General features: G+C 35.6%; 2 protein-coding genes across 7 annotated transcripts in view; both read right to left on the bottom strand.

Annotated features, from left to right (window-relative positions):
* Positions 1–9216, bottom strand: part of LOC125234595 (E3 ubiquitin-protein ligase NEDD4) — a 57313-nt gene extending 48097 nt beyond the window's left edge. For 2 of the 4 annotated variants that reach the window (XM_048140898.1, XM_048140897.1), the window contains exon 1: positions 8890–9216. In XM_048140898.1, coding sequence (XP_047996855.1) covers positions 8890–9054 — 165 coding nt within the window. In that variant the 5' untranslated portion in view covers positions 9055–9216. Of the gene's footprint in view, positions 1–2583; positions 2742–8889 lie in introns of those variants that run through there. The other 2 variants (XM_048140904.1, XM_048140899.1) reach the window with 2 other exon arrangements.
* Positions 9217–9753: 537 nt separating this feature from the next.
* LOC125234596 (nose resistant to fluoxetine protein 6-like) lies at positions 9754–22793 on the bottom strand. Of its 3 annotated transcripts, none has more exons than XM_048140907.1 (12): positions 22563–22793; positions 21867–22006; positions 21125–21379; positions 20674–20776; positions 20470–20557; positions 19657–19823; positions 19129–19308; positions 14678–14857; positions 14059–14209; positions 12979–13159; positions 10319–10461; positions 9754–10062 (listed from the first exon to the last, which is right to left on the bottom strand). In XM_048140907.1, exons 4-12 carry the CDS (start codon positions 20760–20762, stop codon positions 9904–9906), a joined length of 1338 nt encoding a protein of 445 aa, XP_047996864.1. In that variant the 5' UTR covers positions 20763–20776; positions 21125–21379; positions 21867–22006; positions 22563–22793; the 3' UTR covers positions 9754–9903. The 3 variants fall into 3 exon arrangements, with proteins under 3 accessions (XP_047996864.1, XP_047996862.1, XP_047996863.1); XM_048140905.1 differs by having other exon boundaries at positions 21125–21443; XM_048140906.1 differs by lacking the exon at positions 22563–22793 and adding an exon at positions 22078–22155 and having other exon boundaries at positions 21125–21443.
* Positions 22794–23198: the final 405 nt, after the last annotated feature.

Genomic DNA, 23198 nt, shown 5'->3' on the forward strand with positions numbered 1-23198 from the left:
TACGTGGAATTGCCCAGTTAGTCGGGAGTGTTCTTAGTCATAAATCATGAAAATCGGTCCACTATGGCGCGGTTGGGGGTTTTTTCAAAATTTTAATTTTTTCAACCAGAGGTATTGTAAGATAGGTGTCTTTAAAACCTTCAACGCTGCAATTAAGTAACTTGTAGTTAATTATATTTGTACAGGGTCAATGACCTGAACACACTGAACATGTTAAGAAATAATAACCATGACTAGATAATTTGAATAGATAACTTGGCTCAACAGTTGGAAAACTAAAGCAAGTTACTTAGATCTAGCAGAGATTAAAGAGCAAGTAATAGACATTAAGATATAAAGCATAGTTAACATAGTATTGGCACGCGTTTAGCGACGAATAAAAAAATATATTTAAAAATTAAAAAAAACTGATAATCACATCTTAATTTTAATACGTTGATAACTCTATATTAGAAATTTGGTTGATCTAACTTTTTGCGTTTGTAAGTTATTGATGATGGACGTTGACCGGCGAAAATGCACTGTGAACAAATACGTGAAAAATCCCCTTGGTCTGGGTCAATGATTGCTAAATTGTTGAATTTCCAGAAAACTACTAGGCAATAATTATTGCCCAAATCATTATTTCATTAAAGGACAATTAAATAATAGTGGCAAAATAATTCAAAATATCCACTCCTTGCGGTCCACACGGAATCAACAGACAAAAAAGATGGATGAAAATCTTGTTCAGAGGATGATGAATACTATTTTCAGAAAAGTCCGTAATTTTGTGCATAAACATACTGAATGATTGAAATATATGTGACACGCTATAAATTAATAAATGATCTTTTATATTCTGCAATAAAAAATATTGTTTACTTTTTTCTTTTCATTTAAAAATTTAATTCCTCCCATCGCGTACCAATTCTAAATTAACTATGCTTTAGCATTATCAATTATTTCCATGACAGATAATAAAAAGATTTTATTGGTTTTTAAAAACATATCTCGCAACACTTTTCCGCACCACCATGCGATTGTGCGCCGCTGCAATGGTGCAGCGCGTGAGGGCCAGTTCTAACACCGTCTTGGCGATGATTGCTGACCGTCTAGACTGCCCGTACATAGTCCACTGTTGTAACAGGCATGTACGGACTGGAGTTGGTTAGTATTTTTTGATGTAAATATAAATGTAAATAGTTTTCATTTAATTTCTTTTTTTAAATATACCTTTATTTCTGTAGAGAAAAAAAAGAGATAAATTTAGCATACATACACTATGTAACATAATTGCCGAAGATAAATCCTACGGCTTATACATTACCTTCTATAGTACCTTTAATTTTCATGGTGTTTATTTTAAAAAAAGGAAGTGGTATTCGTAACCGCTATTCGATACCGGTTATGCTCTTAAATGGATCACCAGCATTAATGTTACACCCTGTATGTAAGGTAGGCGAATCATGTGAAACTGTAAGCTTCAGTGCCAATCTTGGCAAACTAAGGGGTAAAAAGAAAACAAACATTTTGATACAGGGATAAGTCTTTGAATGGTAAAATTGTGATGTCATCCAATTTACATGAGTGCAAATTTTAAGCCTCATTTGAAATAAGCAAGCAGGTTAAACTTTACTTGCAAGATTTATTTGTAAAATCAAATATATATAACTGCAGAGTGTCAGGAGGCTAAATAAAATCGTCTAGCAAAGTTATTTTTAGTTAGTTGTTTAGTTAGTTAAGTTAAAGTTATTTAGTCCGCGGTCCCGGGTTCGAATCCCGGTAAGGGCATTTATTTGTGTGACGAGCACAGATATTTGTTCCTGAGTCATGGATGTTTTCTATGTATATAAGTATTTGTATATTATATATATCGTTGTCTGAGTACCCACAACACAAGCCTTCTTGAGCTTACCGTGGGGCTCAGTCAATCTGTGTAAGAATGTCCTGTAATATTTATTTATTTATTTATTTTATTTATTTGAATCAAAGATGCTATTCTACCATTTTGATCTAATCTAAAGGATAGTATTAAATGGTTAAAACTGTTTGTTCAATTGTTAAATACTAAGAAACAGCATTTATTTTACAAATATTAACAACAGAACTATTTAAGTCTTCAAATCCACAGCTGTTCAAACAAAAATGTCAGTTTCTAGCAAATCCAATGATAACATGAACATCAAGGTCAAATCATTGTTAGTAAATAAAAATATATATACTCTCTATTACACTAAATACTAAAGGTTATGAAGTAATTGTGTTACCTGACAGAGATATAGAGCAGGGATTCTAGCTTTAGCAAAAAGGCCAAAGTTAAAAGGCAAATCCTATTAAATGGCTTATCTGCTTACACCTACACACTTAATAGTTCAAAACAGCTGAAATAGACAATCCCTTCGCTCATTTCCATCAAAAAATAGATATTTACGATGAAAAACTCTCAATATATCTACACAGATGATAAAAGTATATTCTGTACAGGCAGCTATAGCGATTGATCGAAAAAACGTGTTTACTACAAATAAATTAGTCACAAAATTTGTGTCATCGTGTTTACAGTTGTGATTTTTCTAAGGAACACTTTTATAAGCTACTTACACGCGTGTCCGACTGCCAAGCCATCACCCATGTGAAAATAAACTAATTTTCAAACGAAATGAGAAATAATCCACATTCCTTGTAAGTCATAAGGTTGGAAGCGATCTGTTTTATGACACGTCGTTTGATCGGCAACTCCTCACAACTCAGTTCACACGGTAATAACATATGAAATTACTTTATAATTATCAATTGTAAGACCTAAACATCAAAACTGCACTAATTCTCAACAGAATCATGTAAAAATACAAACAAAAAACTAAAAAATTGTGAAAATTATTCTCTTTCTGACAACCGAATGACAGAATATTTTGTCACTGGTTTTTTTTTTACGCATTACGTTCCGTTATACGAAAGTTTTCGATTGTGATAAAACATAATCCAGATTTAGTGATGACCTATGTCATGCATAATATGATTAATATGCATAATCCTGAGCGCGAATGACAGATTCTTTCAAACAATTATCATAGAAAGTAAAGTGAAATTATCATTGTGCTGAATTATTGAGGCCTACACTTGTAATATGAATACCTACGTCTAATGCGTCTAGCTCATCTTCTGTACCTTTTAATTCCAGTTTGCTAAGATAACAATGATAACTCATAATATTTAAATAAACATTGTTTTTTTTTATTCTACGTGTAGTATTGTAGAATTATTCATAATCCTAAATTAAATACAAAAAATTGATTGTTTGAAAACGATCATAAAATTCATAAAATCACCAGCGTCACCAGGCCATTAGTGGACAGTGGACGTGACACAATTTTTAAAACAGATTTTTATAAATATTTTTTTAAGTTATAATTTGCACAGCTGAATTTTAATGTAACATTCTTAAGAAAAAGGTACTGTATTATCGATTAAGTATACAGACGCTCAAGCAGCTAATTCCTATAAAGATACAAGTATTTCTTTTCCTTATGGTAAGCACCAATGTAGTACTTCTTTCTTCTGAACGTCACTTATAAAGAGCGGGACGTTATATATCCACAAGATTGTTCCGACACTTTTGACCGGTAATTAGACTATGAGTATTCCACAATCGTAGTGTGTTACGATAAATCACTACATACTTAGACTGACATCAATTTCAATTCAATGTTTTGCGTCAAGTAAAGTCTTTATATATTTTAATCAGTTAACTTTTGGGCAAGTATCTTCTTATTACTAACTAGCTTTTACCCGCGGCTTCGCCCGCGTAATAAAAGTATTCTTATTGAAACGTTTACAAAAACTAAGATTTTCATTTGGATCCGTAGGTTTCTTTGTAGGTACATCTGTCCGCGATTATTTCGATTAAGGTAAAGCGGGGCAATTCTCGACTGGAGGGCCATTGTAACTGATCTATTTGCTGTACGGTCCGGTTTTGGCTGACTGTACCTTACACCTATTGTTTTTAAAGAAATTCTTGCAATGATTGTAGAATTGTTACACAGCGACCACAGCGTAGGTAGTAGGTACGAATATGTATGTATTTTACCTTTATAAATATTTATACTGGGGAAACTTCATACAACCCACATAGCCAGTATCTCGACGCTATGGTCGGTAGGGTAAAAAGTACATTTTGCTTATACAAACATAACGTAAACATATAAAAGGCAAGCAAACAACGATCTTCTTACAGCACATTGATTGTAATAGTTATTACTGATGCAGGATACTCGCCGATGCCTACTTACTAATACCTTCCCACTGAGCCACCTGCATTTTACACTGCCTAGATATCGATTGCCGACCGATTATTCCGACCCCAATCCCTATTCTTATCCCCGTCCCTATCTCTATCTTTGTCCTCGTCCCTATCTCTATCTTTGTCCCCGTCCCCGTTCCCGTCCCGTCTCTGTCCCCGTCCCTCCCCTATCCCTATCCCCGTCCCCGTCCCCTATTTTTATCCATATTTCTATCCCTATCCCTATCCCTATCCCTATCCCGATCCCGATCCCGATCCAGATCCCTATCCCTATCCCTATCCCCACCCCTACCCCCACCCCCACCCCCACCCCTACCCCTACCACTAACCCTACCCCTACCCCTACCACTATCCCTATCCCTATCCCTATCCCTATCCCTATCCCTATCCCTATCCCGATCCCGATCCCGATCCGGATCCCTATCCCCACACCTACCCCCACCCCCACCCCCACCCCTATCCCTATCCCTATCTCTATCCCTACCCCTATCCCTATCCCTATTCCTATCCCTATCCCTATCCCTAACCCTATCCCTAACCCTATCCCGTTCCCGTCCCCGTCCCCGTCCCCGTCCCTGTCCCTGTCCTTGCCCCTGTCAAATTATCATGCTAGGAGGTGAACTTTGAAAAATCCTTTGTTATAGTGCTCCTCTGAGGAACTTCCGTGTCAATTTGAAATCTCTTGAACCAGAAGTAAAGATAAAAACTAAAGCTATACTTATGGCTATTTTGGATATTTTAACCCCATTGCACAACAACAGGGGAGAAAATTTCTTTTCCACCTCATTAGATTTTAAAATCGTTGTATTTATGGTGATCAGCGACCCGATAAACCATAAAAACGATACCCATATTGTGTTTTTGACTTTACCCCCTTTGCACCCCTTTAGGGGTCAAATTTTCAAAAAACCTGAAACATGTATTTAGTCATAATATGTCTTTAGGAATCCTCCTGTGAAGTTTCGAATAAAATAGTCAAACTAATCTTGTTTCCCCATACAAACTTTGAACCCCCATTTCACCCTTTTAAGAGGAGAATTTTGAAAAATCCTTTCTTAGTGCTCCTCTACGCCATATAAGGAACCTATGTGCCAAATTTGAAATCTCTAGGACCAGCGGTTTCGGCTGTGTGTTGATATATCAATCAGTCAGTCAATATCTTCTTTTATATATTTAAATCCCATTGCACCACAACAGGGGAGAAGGTTCACTTCCGCCTCGTTAGATTTTAAAAACGTTGTATTTATCGTGATCAGCGACCCGATAAACCATAAAAACGATACCCATATAGATTTTTTGACTTTACCACCCCCTTTTCACCATTTTAGGGGTTAAATTTTCAAAAAACCTGAAACACGTATTCAGTCATATGTCTTAAGGAATCTTCCTGTGAAGTTTCGAATAAAATAGTCAAACTAATCTTGTTTCCCCATACAAACTTTGAACCCCCATTTGACCCCCTTAGGAGGTGAATTTTGAAAAATCCTTTCTTAGTGCTCCTCTACACTATATAAGGAACCTACGTGCCAAATTTGAAATCTCTAGGACCAGCGGTTTCGGCTGTGTGTTGATATATCAGTCAGTCAGTCAATATCTTCTTTTATATACTTTTTTGATATTTAAACCCCATTGCACCACAACAGGGGAGAAGGTATTTCACTTCCGCCTCGTTAGATTTTAAAAACGTTGTATTTATCGTGATCAGCGACCCGATAAACCATAAAAACGATACCCATATAGATTTTTTGACTTTACCACCCCCTTTTCACCATTTTAGGGGTTAAATTTTCAAAAAACCTGAAACACGTATTCAGTCATATGTCTTAAGGAATCTTCCTGTGAAGTTTCGAATAAAATAGTCAAACTAATCTTGTTTCCCCATACAAACTTTGAACCCCCATTTGACCCCCTTAGGAGGTGAATTTTGAAAAATCCTTTCTTAGTGCTCCTTTACACTATATAAGGAACCTACGTGCCAAATTTGAAATCTCTAGGACCAGCGGTTTCGGCTGTGCGTTGATATGTCAGTCAGTCAGTCAGTCAGTCAGTCAGTCAGCTTCTTCTTTTATATATTTAGATTTACTTATCAATTAAAAACCGGCCAAGAGCGTGTCGGGCCACGCTCAGTGTAGGGTTCCGTAGTTTTCCGTATTTTTCTCAAAAACTACTTAACCTATCAAGTTCAAAACAATTTTCCTAGAAAGTCTTTGTAAAGTTCTACTTTTGTGATTTTTTTCATATTTTTTAAACATATGGTTCAAAAGTTAGAGGGGGGGGGACGCACTTTTTTTTCCTTTAGGAGCGATTATTTCCGAAAATATTAATATTATCAAATAAAAACCGGCCAAGAGCGTGTCGGACCACGCTCAGTGTAGGGTTCCGTAGTTTTCCGTATTTTTCTGAAAAACTACTGAACCTATCAAGTTCAAAACAATTTTCCTAGAAAGTCTTTATAAAGTTCTACTTTTGTGATTTTTTTCATATTTTTTAAACATATGGTCCAAAAGTTAGACGGGGGGACGCACTTTTTTTTGGGTCCATATTGGCTCATATAAAATTATTTGTTATAAAATTATTGTTTATACCGATTCGTGCTCCGAATGATCATTTCTCATAATTTTACTTATCATAATTTTGTTTCATTATTATCAATAGTACTACTATCACTGTTCATAATAATCATTTAGTCGAAAATTTTTAATCATAAATTCTACACAAATATTTACTAACATTCATAATTTTGTGTTTAAGAAAATCATTCATCATAAAATTATTTAAGTTTTGGGGAACTTCTATGAAAAACTTGTGCCATTTATAGAAGCGCGCTTGCAGCTTTTACAGTGACATATACAATTTACATTAAAAATTCGTTTCTGGTTCGCTCACGGTCAACCTAACACGCTCCTCCTCGCTACGCTCGTCGTCGCACCTAACTGGACTGTCACATGTGATGTCTGTTCTGTTAACAATAATATAACGATAAATTATATTACTCGCAATCGTTATGATCAATAAGTATATAAACATAAACATTAGTATAAAACGTATTTATGATGAATGACATTATGAACATAAGTCATTCGAAGTTACGCTGGTTATTAACATAAAATTGTTATAAATAATGATCGTTATAATGTAAAATTGTATGAGAAACATTTTCGGACTACCAATAATCTATATAACAATTTTATATGAACTTTGGCGCACCCTTTTTTTTTCCTTTAGGAGCGATTATTTCCGAAAATATCAATATTATCAAAAAATGATCTTAGTAAACCCTTATTCATTTTTAAATACCTATCCAACAATATATCACACGTTGGGGTTGGAATGAAAAAAAAAATCAGCCCCCATTTTACATGTAGGGGGGGTACCCTAATAAAACATTTTTTTCCATTTTTTATTTTTGCACTTTGTTGGCGTGATTGATATACATATTGGTACCAAATTTCAGCTTTCTAGTGCTAACGGTTACTGAGATTATCCGCGGACGGACGGACGGACGGACGGACAGACAGACATGGCGAAACTATAAGGGTTCCTAGTTGACTACGGAACCCTAAAAACGATCTTAGTAAACCCTTATTCATTTTTAAATACCTATCCAACAATATATCACACGTTGGGGTTGGAATAAAAAAAAATATCAGCCCCCACTTTACATGTAGGGGGGGTACCCTAATAAAACATTTTTTTCCATTTTTTATTTTTGCAGTTTGTTGGCGTGATTAATATACATATTGGTACCAAATTTCAGCTTTCTAGTGCTAACGGTTACTGAGATTATCCGCGGACGGACGGACGGACGGACGGACAGACAGACATGGCGAAACTATAAGGGTTCCTAGTTGACTACGGAACCCTAAAAACGATCTTAGTAAACCCTTATTCATTTTTAAATACCTATCCAACAATATATCACACGTTGGGGTTGGAATAAAAAAAAATATCAGCCCCCACTTTACATGTAGGGGGGGTACCCTAATAAAACATTTTTTTCCATTTTTTATTTTTGCACTTTGTTGGCGTGATTAATATACATATTGGTACCAAATTTCAGCTTTCTAGTGCTTACGGTTACTGAGATTATCCGCGGACGGACGGACGGACGGACGGACAGACAGACATGGCGAAACTATAAGGGTTCCTAGTTGACTACGGAACCCTAAAAACGGGTTGCTCCTTGTATGTGATCTTTTAAGACAATATACCTACTTGCATACGCTTAGCTTATATCAAAACAACATCTCGTTATCTTTTCATTATCGCCGTATCATAGAAATGTCAATCACGATTGACAATTTCAGTTGTGACTTGTATATTAATTAAAATGATAATTAACATTGATATATATGTGTCTACGCAATCAATAGAAGAACGTCATGATAATCATTTGTTTCATTATCTACATATGTTATATTTATGTAAGTACGAATAATAATATATACTTATGAGGAAAATGGTATTAAAGTCACCCAGTGAGCACTATAAGATACAGTGTGTGTAGGTAGGGTACATCACCATAATTACATTCCGTTTGTTTAACATTTCACTTTTAATTGTGGTCCAAGCCTATCCTATATTATCCTTTAATGGTCTAGAAGTACCTGATACTGCAAGGATAACCGCGGTTCAGGTCTAGGCAGTCGGCTAGGCCGTCGCCACGACGACCAAGACGAGGAGCGGCTGCGATGCGCCTCACCGCTCCCCACCCCACTCCCAGCCATCTCCGTGAACCTTGCAGCGTGCAAAACTCCAGCCATGTCACTCATGTCGCATTCCAAATTTTAATACATCCCACAAACTCACACCAAAACACTGCACCATTACTTTTAGGCACTAGGAACTCTATTTTCAATTAAAACAATGAATTCACTATCATAAAGAGCACGAAAAACACTGAAGACGTGGAGTGAGCCATATGACTGTTCGTATCTTATCAGGACAAGAAATGGGCGATAAAAGAAGACAGCGTCTACAATTAGCATTGCAGTGATAAGTATATCCTACGTACTACATGGATTAATCAAATCTGAACTTTATGTCGCTCAATAAAAAATACATTTTCCCTTGATATAATACATACACATATTGCAGCAATTATTGTTGTTTATAATATAAGTGATTGAAGATGAAAAAAAAGGTTTTTTAGGACTGTGTGTGAGTGTCTAGCGGACACTTATGATTACGAGTATACAGTCTGTATCAGTAACTGAGTCTCCATTAATAGATTAACTTTAAAAATCGCTGCATGCATTATGGAGACTTTTGAGCCCGTATCTGTGAGATGGAGGTACTCTGTTTTAGATTTAGGTAAATCATTTTTATTTATTATTTGTGTTTGTTTAAGAAATATAAACCTTCATATTTCTATTTTGTCAATAAGTATAGGTAGTAATTATACATAGACTCATTCTTCGACATGATATAAAGTACTAGTATATTAATTTATAAAAATAAAACAAAACCAATACTAACATTTTTTAATAAAAATATGCCATGCCACTACAATACAAAAATTAAATTTACCCACTTTATAACAATGCATGTGTTACCCTGGCCATATATAAATTACCCCATGACGCGTGACGCCTGGAATTACTAGTACCTACGTCATAAATTTAATTATCTTTTGTTCTACTGTTGCCATTGGCTACGATTTGAGATTTAGTTTGTTCTGTAGCTTTTTTATACAGCTGTATAAATGGGTATTCTACCATCAGGCATAGCGGCAAAGACAATAAGAAAGTTAGTACTGACACGCTGATTCCGTCTGCCATCTGAAAAAAGGAAATTATATTAATATGAGAATGTCTTCTGTTACGTTGATAGTTACTTTAACTGTGGAGCAAACCAGTTACGAATAGCACATGAAGTGCAATTATCATTCTAAACTTTGTTATTTTATAGAAGTACATATATATCTGACCCTTTAGCACAACTTGCCTTGTCACGCGCGAGACCATACATCTAGCGCGACTTCAAGTATGGACTCGCGCGCGACTTATGTTTACTTTAATTTTCTAATATACTTACAACGTTTGCTATAGATGCGTTAAGAGGATAGAGTCTGTTTGCCACCAAGACCCTATTTACCATGACATGCATTAGTAGAGCAGAAAGAGATAGGCGACTTAACACTACCCATCCGGGCCATTCTATGACACTGCGGCATATATCTGAAAAGTGAAAATTGTGTAAAATTTTCTAAGTTCAGCTAATTTATTTAATGGGATGTTTAGCTGTTGCATATCAAATTATGTAAAAAATGGATACCCTATGAGCTATAACTCGCATTATTATGTAAATAAATACTTAAATATTTTTATCTTTACCATAATATATCATAATTCAATATATTTGAATTAACTATATTACATGAAGTGGTTGCTATCAAATAAAAATGATAGGTAGCAACCACTTCATGCAAACTTAAAGTTTTATTACATCTGAAGAATTTGTTGCCCTTTTTCTAAATTAAAAATTAAGAAAAGTTAGAAAAAAAATTGTGCTACATGTCAGATCAAATCTTAGATAATCAATTATCGGTGCCTCGTACTTGAACTCTTTCTGAACCTCGGCCACAACCCAATTTGGCATGTAATCTGCGTGAGGACAACGTACGTGTTTAGCTTACGAAAACAGTGCCGAGTTGCCGACACACTATTAAACACAAATTCGAGACATGTAACGTCTCGCCTAGAGAAACAATGAAGAACTAGTTAGTCGTGATATGATTACAATTTTGCATCACAAGGGTTCAGATTTGTGTAATTTTTCATGTTATTCATAGATATATTTTTGTTATTGATAATACACAATATGATTTTGTATCAGCTTAAAATTATTTTTTCTATCAGTACAGTCAGCAGCAAAAGTGCCGTAGCGGGCAAGGTGTTATCCTAACACGCTCTTATTGACTTAAAAATAAGATCGTGTCAAGTTCATTTTGAACACCTTGCCCGCTACGGCACTTCTGCTGCTGACTGTACATAGATTAAATATAACAAGATCATACCATCCCATACATTAAAATGCGACCGCCTAACACCGCGCTTACACTCCACCACACATAGATGGCGCCACAAAAAAATGTCTTGTAGCTTTCTATTATACTTGTAGATGGCGTTAAGTGTCACTTTTGACATAGATTTACGGCTCGGAATTGACACTTGATGCCAATCTAAAAATAATCGGTGGCAACAAGGCATTTTTTTGTGGCGCCATCTATGTGTGGTGGAGTGTAAGCGCGTTCGTAGGCGGTCGCATTTTGATGTATGGGATGGTATGATCTTGTTATATTTAATTTATGATCAGTACTAAAAATAAAATTAAAAATCAACTGCCTAAAGTTCGAGCTTTTACAAAAGCAAAGTAGAAAACCGGCCAATAGCTTGACCATGCTTAGAGTAGGGTGTACGGCTCCGTAAGTAAAATATTACTCATAACTAACTAACTGTGATCCAAAGAGGATCTTGGCCTCCAAAACGAGAGCACGCCACTTATCCCGATCCTGCGCAACTTCCTGCCAATTATCGGCTTGCAGCTGACACTGATCCACCATCACGCTGTCTCCCCAGCGGTATCTGGGCCGACCCGCCGGGCGGCCACCAGTTGGTCTTCCCAGATACGCCCTCTTGGCAGCCCGATCCTCTCCCATTCTTAGTAGGTGGCCGAACCAGCGAAGTCTGTGGGATTTGGTTACGTCGATGATGTTCGCTTCGCCCACCAACTCCTCTATTTCAGCATTCCTCCTTATCCTCCACGTGCCGTCATCTCTCTTGACAGGTCCCAGGATTTTCCGGTATATCTTCCTTTCCGCTACAAGGACTGACTTTCCCCTTTTTGTGTTAGTGTCCAGGGGCCGATTTTTGAATCTCACGGCGTTCGAATTCAGAAAATTGTCACTGAAAATAGTAGGCAATTTCGGTGACAATTTTCTGAATTCGAACGCCGTGAGATTCAAAAATCGGCCCCCAGGCCTCACAGCCATACATTAGGATTGGTCGAATTACGGTGTTATATATTCTCAGCTTAGTATTTCTATTGAGAAGCCTGGACACCAACACTTTATGGAGGGCTGCACTGCACCGCAGCGCACTCCAGATGTGAAATATAATTTCCTCTTCCCTGGTGTTTGTGTCGGTGATGGTGCATCCAAGATACCGGAATTTGTCAGTTCCATGGTAGACGGTACCCCCAACATGAAGAGTTGCGCGCTTAACTCGCGTATTTTTGTAGCGCTTCATGTGAAGGTATTCAGTTTTGGACTGGTTAATCCTCTCGGATAGGTCTCACCTATCCGAGAGGCCTCTCGTTCGAGGACACTAGCTGCCAGCTCTACTTCCCCTCGACTTTTCCCTAATAAAGCAATGTCGTCCGCGTACCCTATCACTTTGTGCCTGCCCTGCCGCTCAACTCCAACCCTATGTCCAACGCCAACACTTTTCGGACAACATGTTCAAGGGCCAAGTTGAAGAGCACAGGTGATAAGGCATCTCCTTGCTTTAGACCGGTCATCACTTTAAATTCTTCTGTCAGCTCCCCACCTACCCTGACACGCATCCTACTCTCTTTTGTTGCTGTAATTATCTCATAAGCAGAAATAAAAAGATCGACAGACAAACAGACATGTAAAACTAGAAAAAAATGATTAGTTTACCAAATAAGGCAGTAAAATATTTATATATACACACCGTCAACTTTAAAGACGCATCCTAAAATAAAGACTGCCATGATGACAGCATACGTCGGTTTATCGATGGTAGCATATGCCGACACGGTCAAATGCGACGACATAGTAAACGTCAAAAACAGTCCCAAAAAAGCATAGGCAAAGGCTACAGGTATAGACAGCTTAAATGCATAGACGAATAACTGAAAAATAAAAAGAAGGTAAATTAATTTAATACAAAAAATAAAAAAATAAACTTATCTTTAAACATAAAAAGGGCGTGAGTCTGCTGTAACGCACGCACGCACGCACCAATCATACAATTTAATTCTACTTTGTCCTAATCATATCTGATATCACGATACCGAACGATTTTCGTTACCCACATCATGTATCGTCGTGTCTTGCGTGGGCGACGGTCGCGCGACCGTCGCCGTCGCGTCTCATCGCATCGTCTACTTCCATATCGATAAGGTTTGATTTCGTATGCGTCGCATCGCCGTCGCGCGGCCATCGCGCGACCGTCGCCCACGCAAGCCACGGCGTATGTTAGAGTAAGCCCACAAATAGTTTGCAACGATTTTGATAAAAAAAAATTAAGTCATTTATTCAGAAAAAAATAACCTAGCTACATTTATTAAGGTGCCCGCCAAGTTGTAACAATAAAAACAGTTTGTTGGCAGAGACATGCTCTCATATAACATGCGCGGATCCAGGGGGGGGGTCATGGGGGTCATGACCCCCCCTGGAGCCTAGGTTGGCCATACAAATAGACCACGTGACCCCCCCTCTGGGGCCTGGGCCTTTACCACGTGACCCTCCCCCTGGGCACGAAGCTGGATCCGCACTTGTCATATAACTAAGCCTATTTATAAGCTATTACAGGTTTATTACGTATAATAATATGTTGTATATGTTGTGTTGTTGTTGTGTATGTAGCCCTGCCTCTGTAAGGGTTAAGTAAACGTTATCATTTCATCGAAGTTTGACGTTTAAAATAATAGTTTCACAGGTGAAGCTGACAAAATTATTGCAAACTTATCGTGGACTGTCTTTACTACCAAATAAATTCTAAGAAAGAACATAATAATTATTAACGTACCTTATTGCTTTTCAGATCAATTTTCGAAGATTTAACATGCATGTAAATACATGCAGTTAGTACCCCAATGATGGCCGAAGGTAAGTTGCCCCACAAAGACTGATACAGCAGGTGAAAAGACTTTTCGAACTTGAAGGTATTCAGAAGGTTCCTAGAAAACATGATGTTAGTTAATAAAATACGAAACACTGTAAATATAAAGTAAATGGTAATTTTTTTCAATAAATTTCAATAATTAGGATGAGAAAAGGAAGTTTTTTTCGCAACTGCATTACATAATTTTCTTTTTAATTAAGAGCTATTTAAAGTAAAAATAAAATTGATATTTGGATTAACTTTAAACTCTTTAAAGTATGCTTTGTAGACTATTAAATTAAAGTAGGTGCCAATGCCATACGCCGTCGATTCCGTTGACTTGCGTTGACTGCCATAAATAAATATATTTCTTGATTGTTTTATACATATGAAAATAAACAATTTTATTAAATAAAAAAACAATATATATTTCTACTATTTCTATATGTTGTATATGTATTACAGACAATTACAAATAGCTACATATACTTTACAAGGCATTATTATTGACTTACTTAAGTATTTACCCAAAGCATTTACTTACTCTGGTTTCATGATCTGTAAACTTGGCTTGAGTTCTAGGAAGTAAACTATAATAAACAATACTGCCAATGATGTGATTAGTAGACGTGTCAAAATTTTCAGTATTTTATCTTTTCTTCGGACTAAATATACAGTAATAACAGTTGTTAAAATATATACTTGGAAGTCCACGGCTAAATACCTGTTGAAAAAAATATTACAATAAAATTATACCTACGTTGTACAATATTAATGAAATGAAAGTATTGCATAGCAATTAAAATGATTAATATTTAAACCATTCAAATATCATAATAAAAAAAGAACGAAACAAATTAAAACCCTTTAGCTGGAGCGTGCAAGAATCTCCAATTTGAAAATAAATGGGAAAATATCTTAGTATTGGTGTTTTTCCTAAAGCGTAAGTAATAGTTATTTGTTACACAAGGGCGCAAAGTTGTATTTTAACGCTGAGTGTGGAATTGAAAAGCCAGCAAGCAAAACTACAAACTAATTGACCCACGAGCGAAACGAATCATTAATCCTGAACTTGCGAATTTTTTAACTCACGAGAAGTAAAATACATTTGCACCCGTGTGTAACACAAAGTTTTTCCCCCACACTATAGCGAAGAAAATACAAAGTAAAAAACGCGTTTATTACTGCTTCCAGAGTTCCACAAGTGTAAAATCATCTTCGTCACTAGATTCACCCACATTTATCGATTTTGAAGCAAATAAATTATAAATTTAAAAAACCCCCGACACAAAAAAAAGGTGAATTAAATTAAAAATTAAATAAAAAAAGGGTGAAAAAAACTAAAAGTGCGAGCTTTCAAAAAGTAATAAAATAACTAAATAAGTAGCTCTAGGAATACCTACCTTCCTTCTTACGAAATACCTACTTTCTTCTTCTTAGGAATATCTACCTACCTTCTACCTTCTTACGAAATACGTAAGATGAAAACCTAACTACGAAATTCTTGAACGTAAAAATTTTGGTACTTAAACATAAAATTACTTGAATTCTTAAACACAAGAAATATGACAAAATAAATTATTAATTATTATTCTCTTTATTGATTTCCATTATTAATTAATGGTAAAGTGTTGTCGCGTCGGGGGACCGCTCTCAATATTAGCGCGAGGGCAGACGTCGTTGACGGTTGTGTTTCCGATGCAGTCTTTAGAGTCTTATTTTAAGATTGGGTGTTGAAATTTTTGCTCAGCACTTATCTAGTTTGTTTGGTTGTAAACATATACGTTACTTGTAATTCTAATACTTCCTTTGACATTTTGGTTGTATAGTTACATTGTTCATGTTCAGGTAGTTAGTTTAATGTATGTACCTAGTGAATTTTTTGTTAAACATTTATTAAGTTAGTTTAGCTGTGTAAATATTTAGTTTTTAAGTTTCAAGTTAGACAGGCAAAGAGCGGTCCCCCGACGCGACAACACTTTACCATTAATTAATAATGGAAATCAATAAAGAGAATAATAATTAATAATTTATTTTGTCATATTTCTTGTGTTTAAGAATTCAAGTAATTTTATGTTTAAGTACCAAAATTTTTACGTTCAAGAATTTCGTAGTTAGGTTTTCATCTTACGTATTTCGTAAGAAGGTAGAAGGTAGGTAGATATTCCTAAGAAGAAGAAAGTAGGTATTTCGTAAGAAGGAAGGTAGGTATTCCTAGAGCTACTTATTTAGTTATTTTATTACTTTTTGAAAGCTCGCACTTTTAGTTTTTTTCACCCTTTTTTTATTTAATTTTTAATTTAATTCACCTTTTTTTTGTGTCGGGGGTTTTTTAAATTTATAATTTAAGGTTTTTATTTCTTTCTTTTTGTAGGGGGCTCTTTCTTTTGTCATATTTCTTGCGTTTTGGAATTCAAGTACCGAATTGTATGTTAAGTACTTACCTACATTTTTTACGTTCAAGATGTTCTAGCATGCGGTAAGTGCATGCTGTTTTTATAAAAATACTAAAGTCACTATAAGCGTGCCGTTCAGATCTGAGGAGTTGCGTTCTGACCAACATCAGGAGTTCCACTGCACCAAATGTCACTGTTCTGGACGTAAGTGCATGCTGTTCTTATAAAAATACCAAAGTCACTATAAGCGTGCCGTTCAAATTTGAGGAGTTCCGTTCTGACCATCATCAGAAGTTCCAGTGCACCAAATGTCACTGTTCTGGACGTAAGGGCATGCTGATCTTATAAAAATACCAAAGTCACTATAAGCGTGCCGTTCAGATTTGAGGAGTTCCGTTCTGACCATCATCAGCAGTTCCACTGCACCAAATGTCACTGTTCCGTAAGTAAATGCATGCCATTCCTTTAAAAACACAAAAATCACCATATGTATGCCTTTCAGGAGTTCTCTCGATTTCTCCAGGATCCCATCATCAGAACTGGGTTCTGAGAAAAATGGGACCAATCTGTATTCATATACTATCAAAAAAAAAAATTCAAAATCGGTCCAGTAGCGACGGAGATATCGAGGAACAAACATAAAAAATAAAATACAGACGAATTGAGAACCCCTTCCTTTGAGATTTGAGGCGGCGGTTAAAAATCAGCACCGATAGCATGGTCGCGCCAGGCCGTCCTTTTCGCACTTACTAATAGTACGAATATCACAGAATATAATAGTACAAATACTGAAGGCTCACTCCTTTGATGTTCATTAAATGCCGCCATTCTAAATTCTTACCTACATTAACAAACAGACCGCACGCGAGCAGCCGACATAGAATTCTATTGCGCCGCGTGAAGGTCGTCACCAGTGAACGGGCCGCGAAACTCGCGGCCGCCGCCATATACATGTAGCGCGGCGATAGAATCGCAGAATGAGCCGCCCCTTTAGGCCTAGCACATGATTGCCGCGAGAGTATGTCGCCGCGAGATAGATGGGATGACACGTCTTTGTCGTAATTGTATTAATGACATAAGAACCGGTAGTCTATCTCGCGGTGACATACTCTCGCGGCAATCATGTGCTAACCCTGCTGGTTTTATCATTTATCGCGCGATCATGCTTGCCTCTGTAATCCATAATAAATAAATATTTTTTTTGTGGCGGCGACCATCTTGGACCAGCGGCCATCACCTACAGCTACATATACATACAATCACGCCTGTGTCCCATGAAGGGGTAGGCAGAGCACATGAAACTACTCAGGTTTCAGTGCCACTGTTGGCAAATAAGGGGTTGAAAGAAAACGAAACTGTGACATTGCAGTGACAGGTTGCCAGCCTCTCGCCTACGCCACAATTTAACCCACATCCCACAGTCGCCTTCTCCCACGGGAAGAAAGGCCCTCACCTACAGCTAATATAAATAAAAACACTCGACTAATTCACCTTTTATAAACAAAAAAATAAATCAAAATCGGTAGATCCGTTCAGGAGCTACGACACGATGCGATGCCACAGACAGACACACACATACACACACACACACACACACACACACACACACACACACACACACAGAGACAGATAGACACGTCAAACTTATAACACCTCATCGTTTTACGTCGAAACACAACTTTCTACGATAATTGGTCAAGTGCGAGTCGGATTTCGACTCTTCCATACAATTTAGTCATGAGCGCCTGATGGAATGTGATAGCAACGATTTCACAAATAAATAGTAGAAGTTTAGTACATTTCGTACTTTCAAGACGTTATATCTCGGAAACGATAAGAGATAGACCAAAATGGACTTCAGATTTGGGCTTTCGGTGGCACAATAGTGCCACACGAATTTTATATTTTCGTATATATAGACATTTTTTTGGACCGATTTGGATAATTTTTTTTTTCAAAAAAATCTAACCCGGTGTAAAATCTTTATTTTTTGAGCTAGAAGGCTGAAAAAAATAGTATTTAGGTGTTTTTGTAATACATTTCGGGCCGCTGAGAATCAGCCACATACCATTGTAATTTTTTTTTATTAAAAAAAAACTAATTAAAATTTTGAAAAACCTCCGACATAGTGGACCGATTACCATCAAACATGGCTAAGAACACTCCCGACTAATTCAGCTTTCAAACAAAAAAAACTAAATCAAAATCGGTTCATCCGTTCGAGAGCTACGATGCCACAGACAGACACACACACAGACAAACAGACAGACAGACAGACAGACAGACAGACAGACAGACAGACAGACAGACAGACAGACAGACAGACAGACAGACACGTCAAACTTATAACACCCCGTCGTTTTTGCGTCGGGGGTTAAAAATGACTAATTTCAAGAAAAATTACTAATTTATTCACTAGTGGATAAAATTCCGTTTTACCTGCTGCCATTAAAGGATAAAACACGTATCCGAGCTAGTGAAGGGGAAAAATAAAAAAAAGTATGAAAGCGTTTTTGAGCTTTGTTTTTGGGGTTAAATTACGGTATATTTTTAAATAAGGTAAGTAATAGAAAAATCTACGAACTGTAAATTCATTTACCATGCCTGTGGATGGCAGCTCGGTGGATAGAGATTCTGCACAAGGAAAAATTGGCGCCAAAAAGTGTTCCTGCAAATTTCAGCTTCACCGTCCACATGCTTCTTCCATAGTGGACCATCGCTTAAATAGGGTACGAGCGTTGCTGATAGACCAACAGCTGTCATAAAAGATGGGCTTATTCTAAAAATCAATATCGAAAATATATCTTATTAAAACATATATGTATGTCTAACTATTATTTATTTAAAGTACGAACATGTATTTACTTGCCCTTTATTTTCGAAATAAATAGAATCCATTAGGATATATAATTTTTTTTAGTGACAACACTGACTACTTTCTTAGAATAATTTTATTAAATGCTTGGATACCTCCATTTAATGTAATAAATCTATTGAGTGTGAGCATAAGTAAGTGGTATAATTAAGTTGTGTAACTAAATCATTATATCAAAATCTTGTGTTTTGGTTAGCCATACATATAACAAAGAATTATAAATTGTATTTTATAAAAAATAAAAATACCTACCTAATATACCTATCCACAACAGCCTCCAAGATAGTGCTGTAGCTTAGTTTTCCCTTATCAGCGAGCCAGAACGTTTTTATTGTCCTTAAAAAGCTGGTCATCACGATAAAGGTTTGAATAACAACAGTACCATTATAGAATATTACAAATTCTGGTCTGTTCCCAATCTGAAAGTAGATGATATTCATTTTGTTTGGTGGCAAACAGGCAATCGCTCCTCCTATGCAGTATGAGGGCCTATTGACGTCTGAAACTTCTGAGGAGTAACATATTCTATACGCTTCGCCTATTCTGACAATCCGCATCCTTCGATGAGCTCTGGCAACCTTAGTCGCCGCCGGTAGAAATACCTCAGATAGGATTATTTCTTAAGGTTTTTTATTTATGGTTAATTGATTAAAAAGCAAAATGATGCATGACATAGGTTTTCTGTTAATTAATACTTCATGGACTGCTAACATGATCAAATTTACTTAAGTGTTTACTTGTTTAGTAGCCAAAAACACTCAATTAAAATCAAATTGGTGGTGACTTACATGTATTGTAGTAGAAAATGTGAATTGTTTGAATAACTTTGTTAAATTGAATTCAATAGTGGCTGTATGCCAAGTGGGCCTTATCCTTGATGTCTTGCGTCAATATTTAATAAAATTACAGGGACTGCCTATTAGACATCACATGTTTTTCAAAACAATCTACGTATGTATTTTTAAAATGTTTGACTATAGGTCCTTTATCAGCATATGATTAGTATAGTGAATTATGAAATTGAGATATTTTTATATTGAGGATTGAGATTTTGAATTGACTTACCATTTCTACAAATCGAGGATTTGGAATGAAACCAGCAACAATACAAATTAATGTATGAGCAAAATGTACTAATACTGTTAATATAGCTCTGTAAAAAAACAAAGACATTAAAAACAGTTATTAACACATTCACTCTGTGTTGCTACTTTGTGTTTTTAAAAGTAAGTATAGTAGTATTAAATTATAAATAGGTTAGTTTAATACCTCATTCCATGAAAACACTGAAAGGTATGTTCAGACGAGTCTACATTATTTGTTAACTTCCTCCAATTATTGCGAAGAGAAAACGCCATAACCCACGAATTTTCTGTAACGAAGAGGTAAAATATGTAGGTTAATTTTTACCGACAATAATAAATTGCTACATCAGCTGTAAAATTAAATTGAATACAAAATGAAACAAATTTTGGCCATTTAAATCAAACTTTTTATTCGTGTCAGAAATTTCTTGATACTACAATTTTTTTTTACCATAAAATGGTTTGTAATAAAATAATTTTCATTTTATTATTGCCCTCTAATCCGGATATCGGCTAAGATCTCAGTTAGATAATAAACACAATTACCGATTATGACCTACAATTGTCACTGAACTTAATCTTTGAACTTATGGCTTTTCTAATTACCTACATTTAAAATGCACTTATAAACTCACCTGTTGACCTTCCATCCTTGTGACATACGTCATAAGTCGTGCCAATAAAGTTTAAGAGCAATATAGAAAAAATATACAATATGAATATTCGGTCTAATGTATCGAATTTTCTTTTGTCCCCTCGGTGTTTGCAATAATCAAATTCTAATAAATGAGCACGAAGACTGAATTCTTTTCTAACCTCTTGGTCGATGCAATGTTCAAAAGACTTTTCCAACGGCACTGTTTGATTGATAGCACACTTCCCGATGCTACCTAAACAAACGCCTCTGTATATTTTTGTATGATTAAAATTTGCAATACTGTATTCGGTGAGTTTCTGAAATTAAAAAGTCATTTTTCATAGAGGACCCAAAATAAGTCTTTAAGAAATGTAATATTAATCAATGAAATATTGGGCCTTAGGCCCTAGCCCGCTACTGGCGGCACCCTAGGTTAGGTTTTTTATAATATGTTTATTTAGTTTAACAAAGTATTGATAATGATAATATAATAAACTAAAACTTCAAAAGTACTTACACACTAAAAAAAACTACAGCAGCTCAATCATAAAAAAAACACCCCATCTAGCTTTTTCGCCTGTGGCATGGTGGCAATTACGCTGGCAGCGTTTCCTCGCTGTATAGCTAAGGCAATGCGTTGCAAGAAATATATTTATTTGTTTTTTTTTTTATTAATATTATAAATAGCCTAGCCGAAGAGTTAAAATAAATAAAATTAAGTATATCAATTATAATTTTACCTTTAATTTGTCAAAGACTTGAGAAGGTTGTGATGCATGTAATTCAAAAGTACCCACACAGTAAAATGTATCTTTTTGAGATAAGCATTTTTCGTAGTTGTCTAAGGCGAAGAGTTCTGGTAATTTATAATAATCTTCATCTAAAAAATAGTAAAAGTTTTAATCATTGTATAGCAGTCTATTCATTTATAAATAAATAACAGTAATATACTTAAAAAGTAGAATTATGTGATGTAATTGATAAAATGAATTCTGGCTGCGGACAGTGTGGAACTATATAAGTTTTATTAGAATAATATAATATTGTTAAACAACATCATAATTATACTCTGTCAAACAAGTCTGTCACTAAATAAGAACAAAGAAAACTATAGGTATCCTTTTCTCTAGCACCCTAAAGAAAAGGATGCATATAGTTTTCTTTGTTCTTATTTACTGACAGACTTGTTTGACAGAGTATACATATTATATTTAATTATGAACTTATAAGGGTACCTCTACATATTATGATAGCTCCTCAATACGACATTACAGCAAATGGTAATCTAGATCCTAAGCTAAGGCATATTTTTACCTAAAATTACCTAGCAGGTGTACAGTCAAATATTTACTTCATACACTATTAATGTAGGTATATCTCTATATTTTCTGAATCAAAATTACACAGTAATTTATAGTAAAAAAAATGAAACTTACCAGAAATTGTATATGATAAATTAAAACACGACAATTCTGAAAAACACGCACATAAAAGCAAAACACAACAAACTATTTTATGAATAGTTTCCATGATTTATTATTTATTGAGGGAAATTATTCACAAATTTACTATTTCTTAAAATCTATGTTTCGTTTATACATTGAGCATTATTTTAAAGTATGATCCTTTAAGCGAGTAAAGCGTTCGGCGCCCGCGCCGGCGAATGGCAAGTAACCATCAATAAACAATGTGTCAACCCTAATGATCGCGAGTTTTAATTAGATAATCGATTTTAAGATTTGCACACCAGTCTATGTTTTGAGCCGAAGTATAGGGTTCCATAGTTAAGTATGAATGAATATATGGGAAATATTTTTTCATACCGAGTATAATTATTTCTGGACAACTAAAGCAAACACGATATACATACACATAGGAAACATGATAGTTGGAACCATTTTTTAGCTTTGTTGCAAAAACTTCACGTTGACTACGAAACCTTACACATGATGATCATAGCCGGTTGTTTTTACATTTAGTGGGTTAGCCTCGAGGTTAACTAGTAGAGAAAAGCATTAAGTCTGACTTTTTGTAGGTACTATCATATTTTGCTTTTGAGCAATAAAGATTAA

The sequence above is a fragment of the Leguminivora glycinivorella genome, chromosome 16 (assembly GCF_023078275.1).
Source record: "Leguminivora glycinivorella isolate SPB_JAAS2020 chromosome 16, LegGlyc_1.1, whole genome shotgun sequence".
NCBI classification, from domain to species: domain Eukaryota; kingdom Metazoa; phylum Arthropoda; class Insecta; order Lepidoptera; family Tortricidae; genus Leguminivora; species Leguminivora glycinivorella.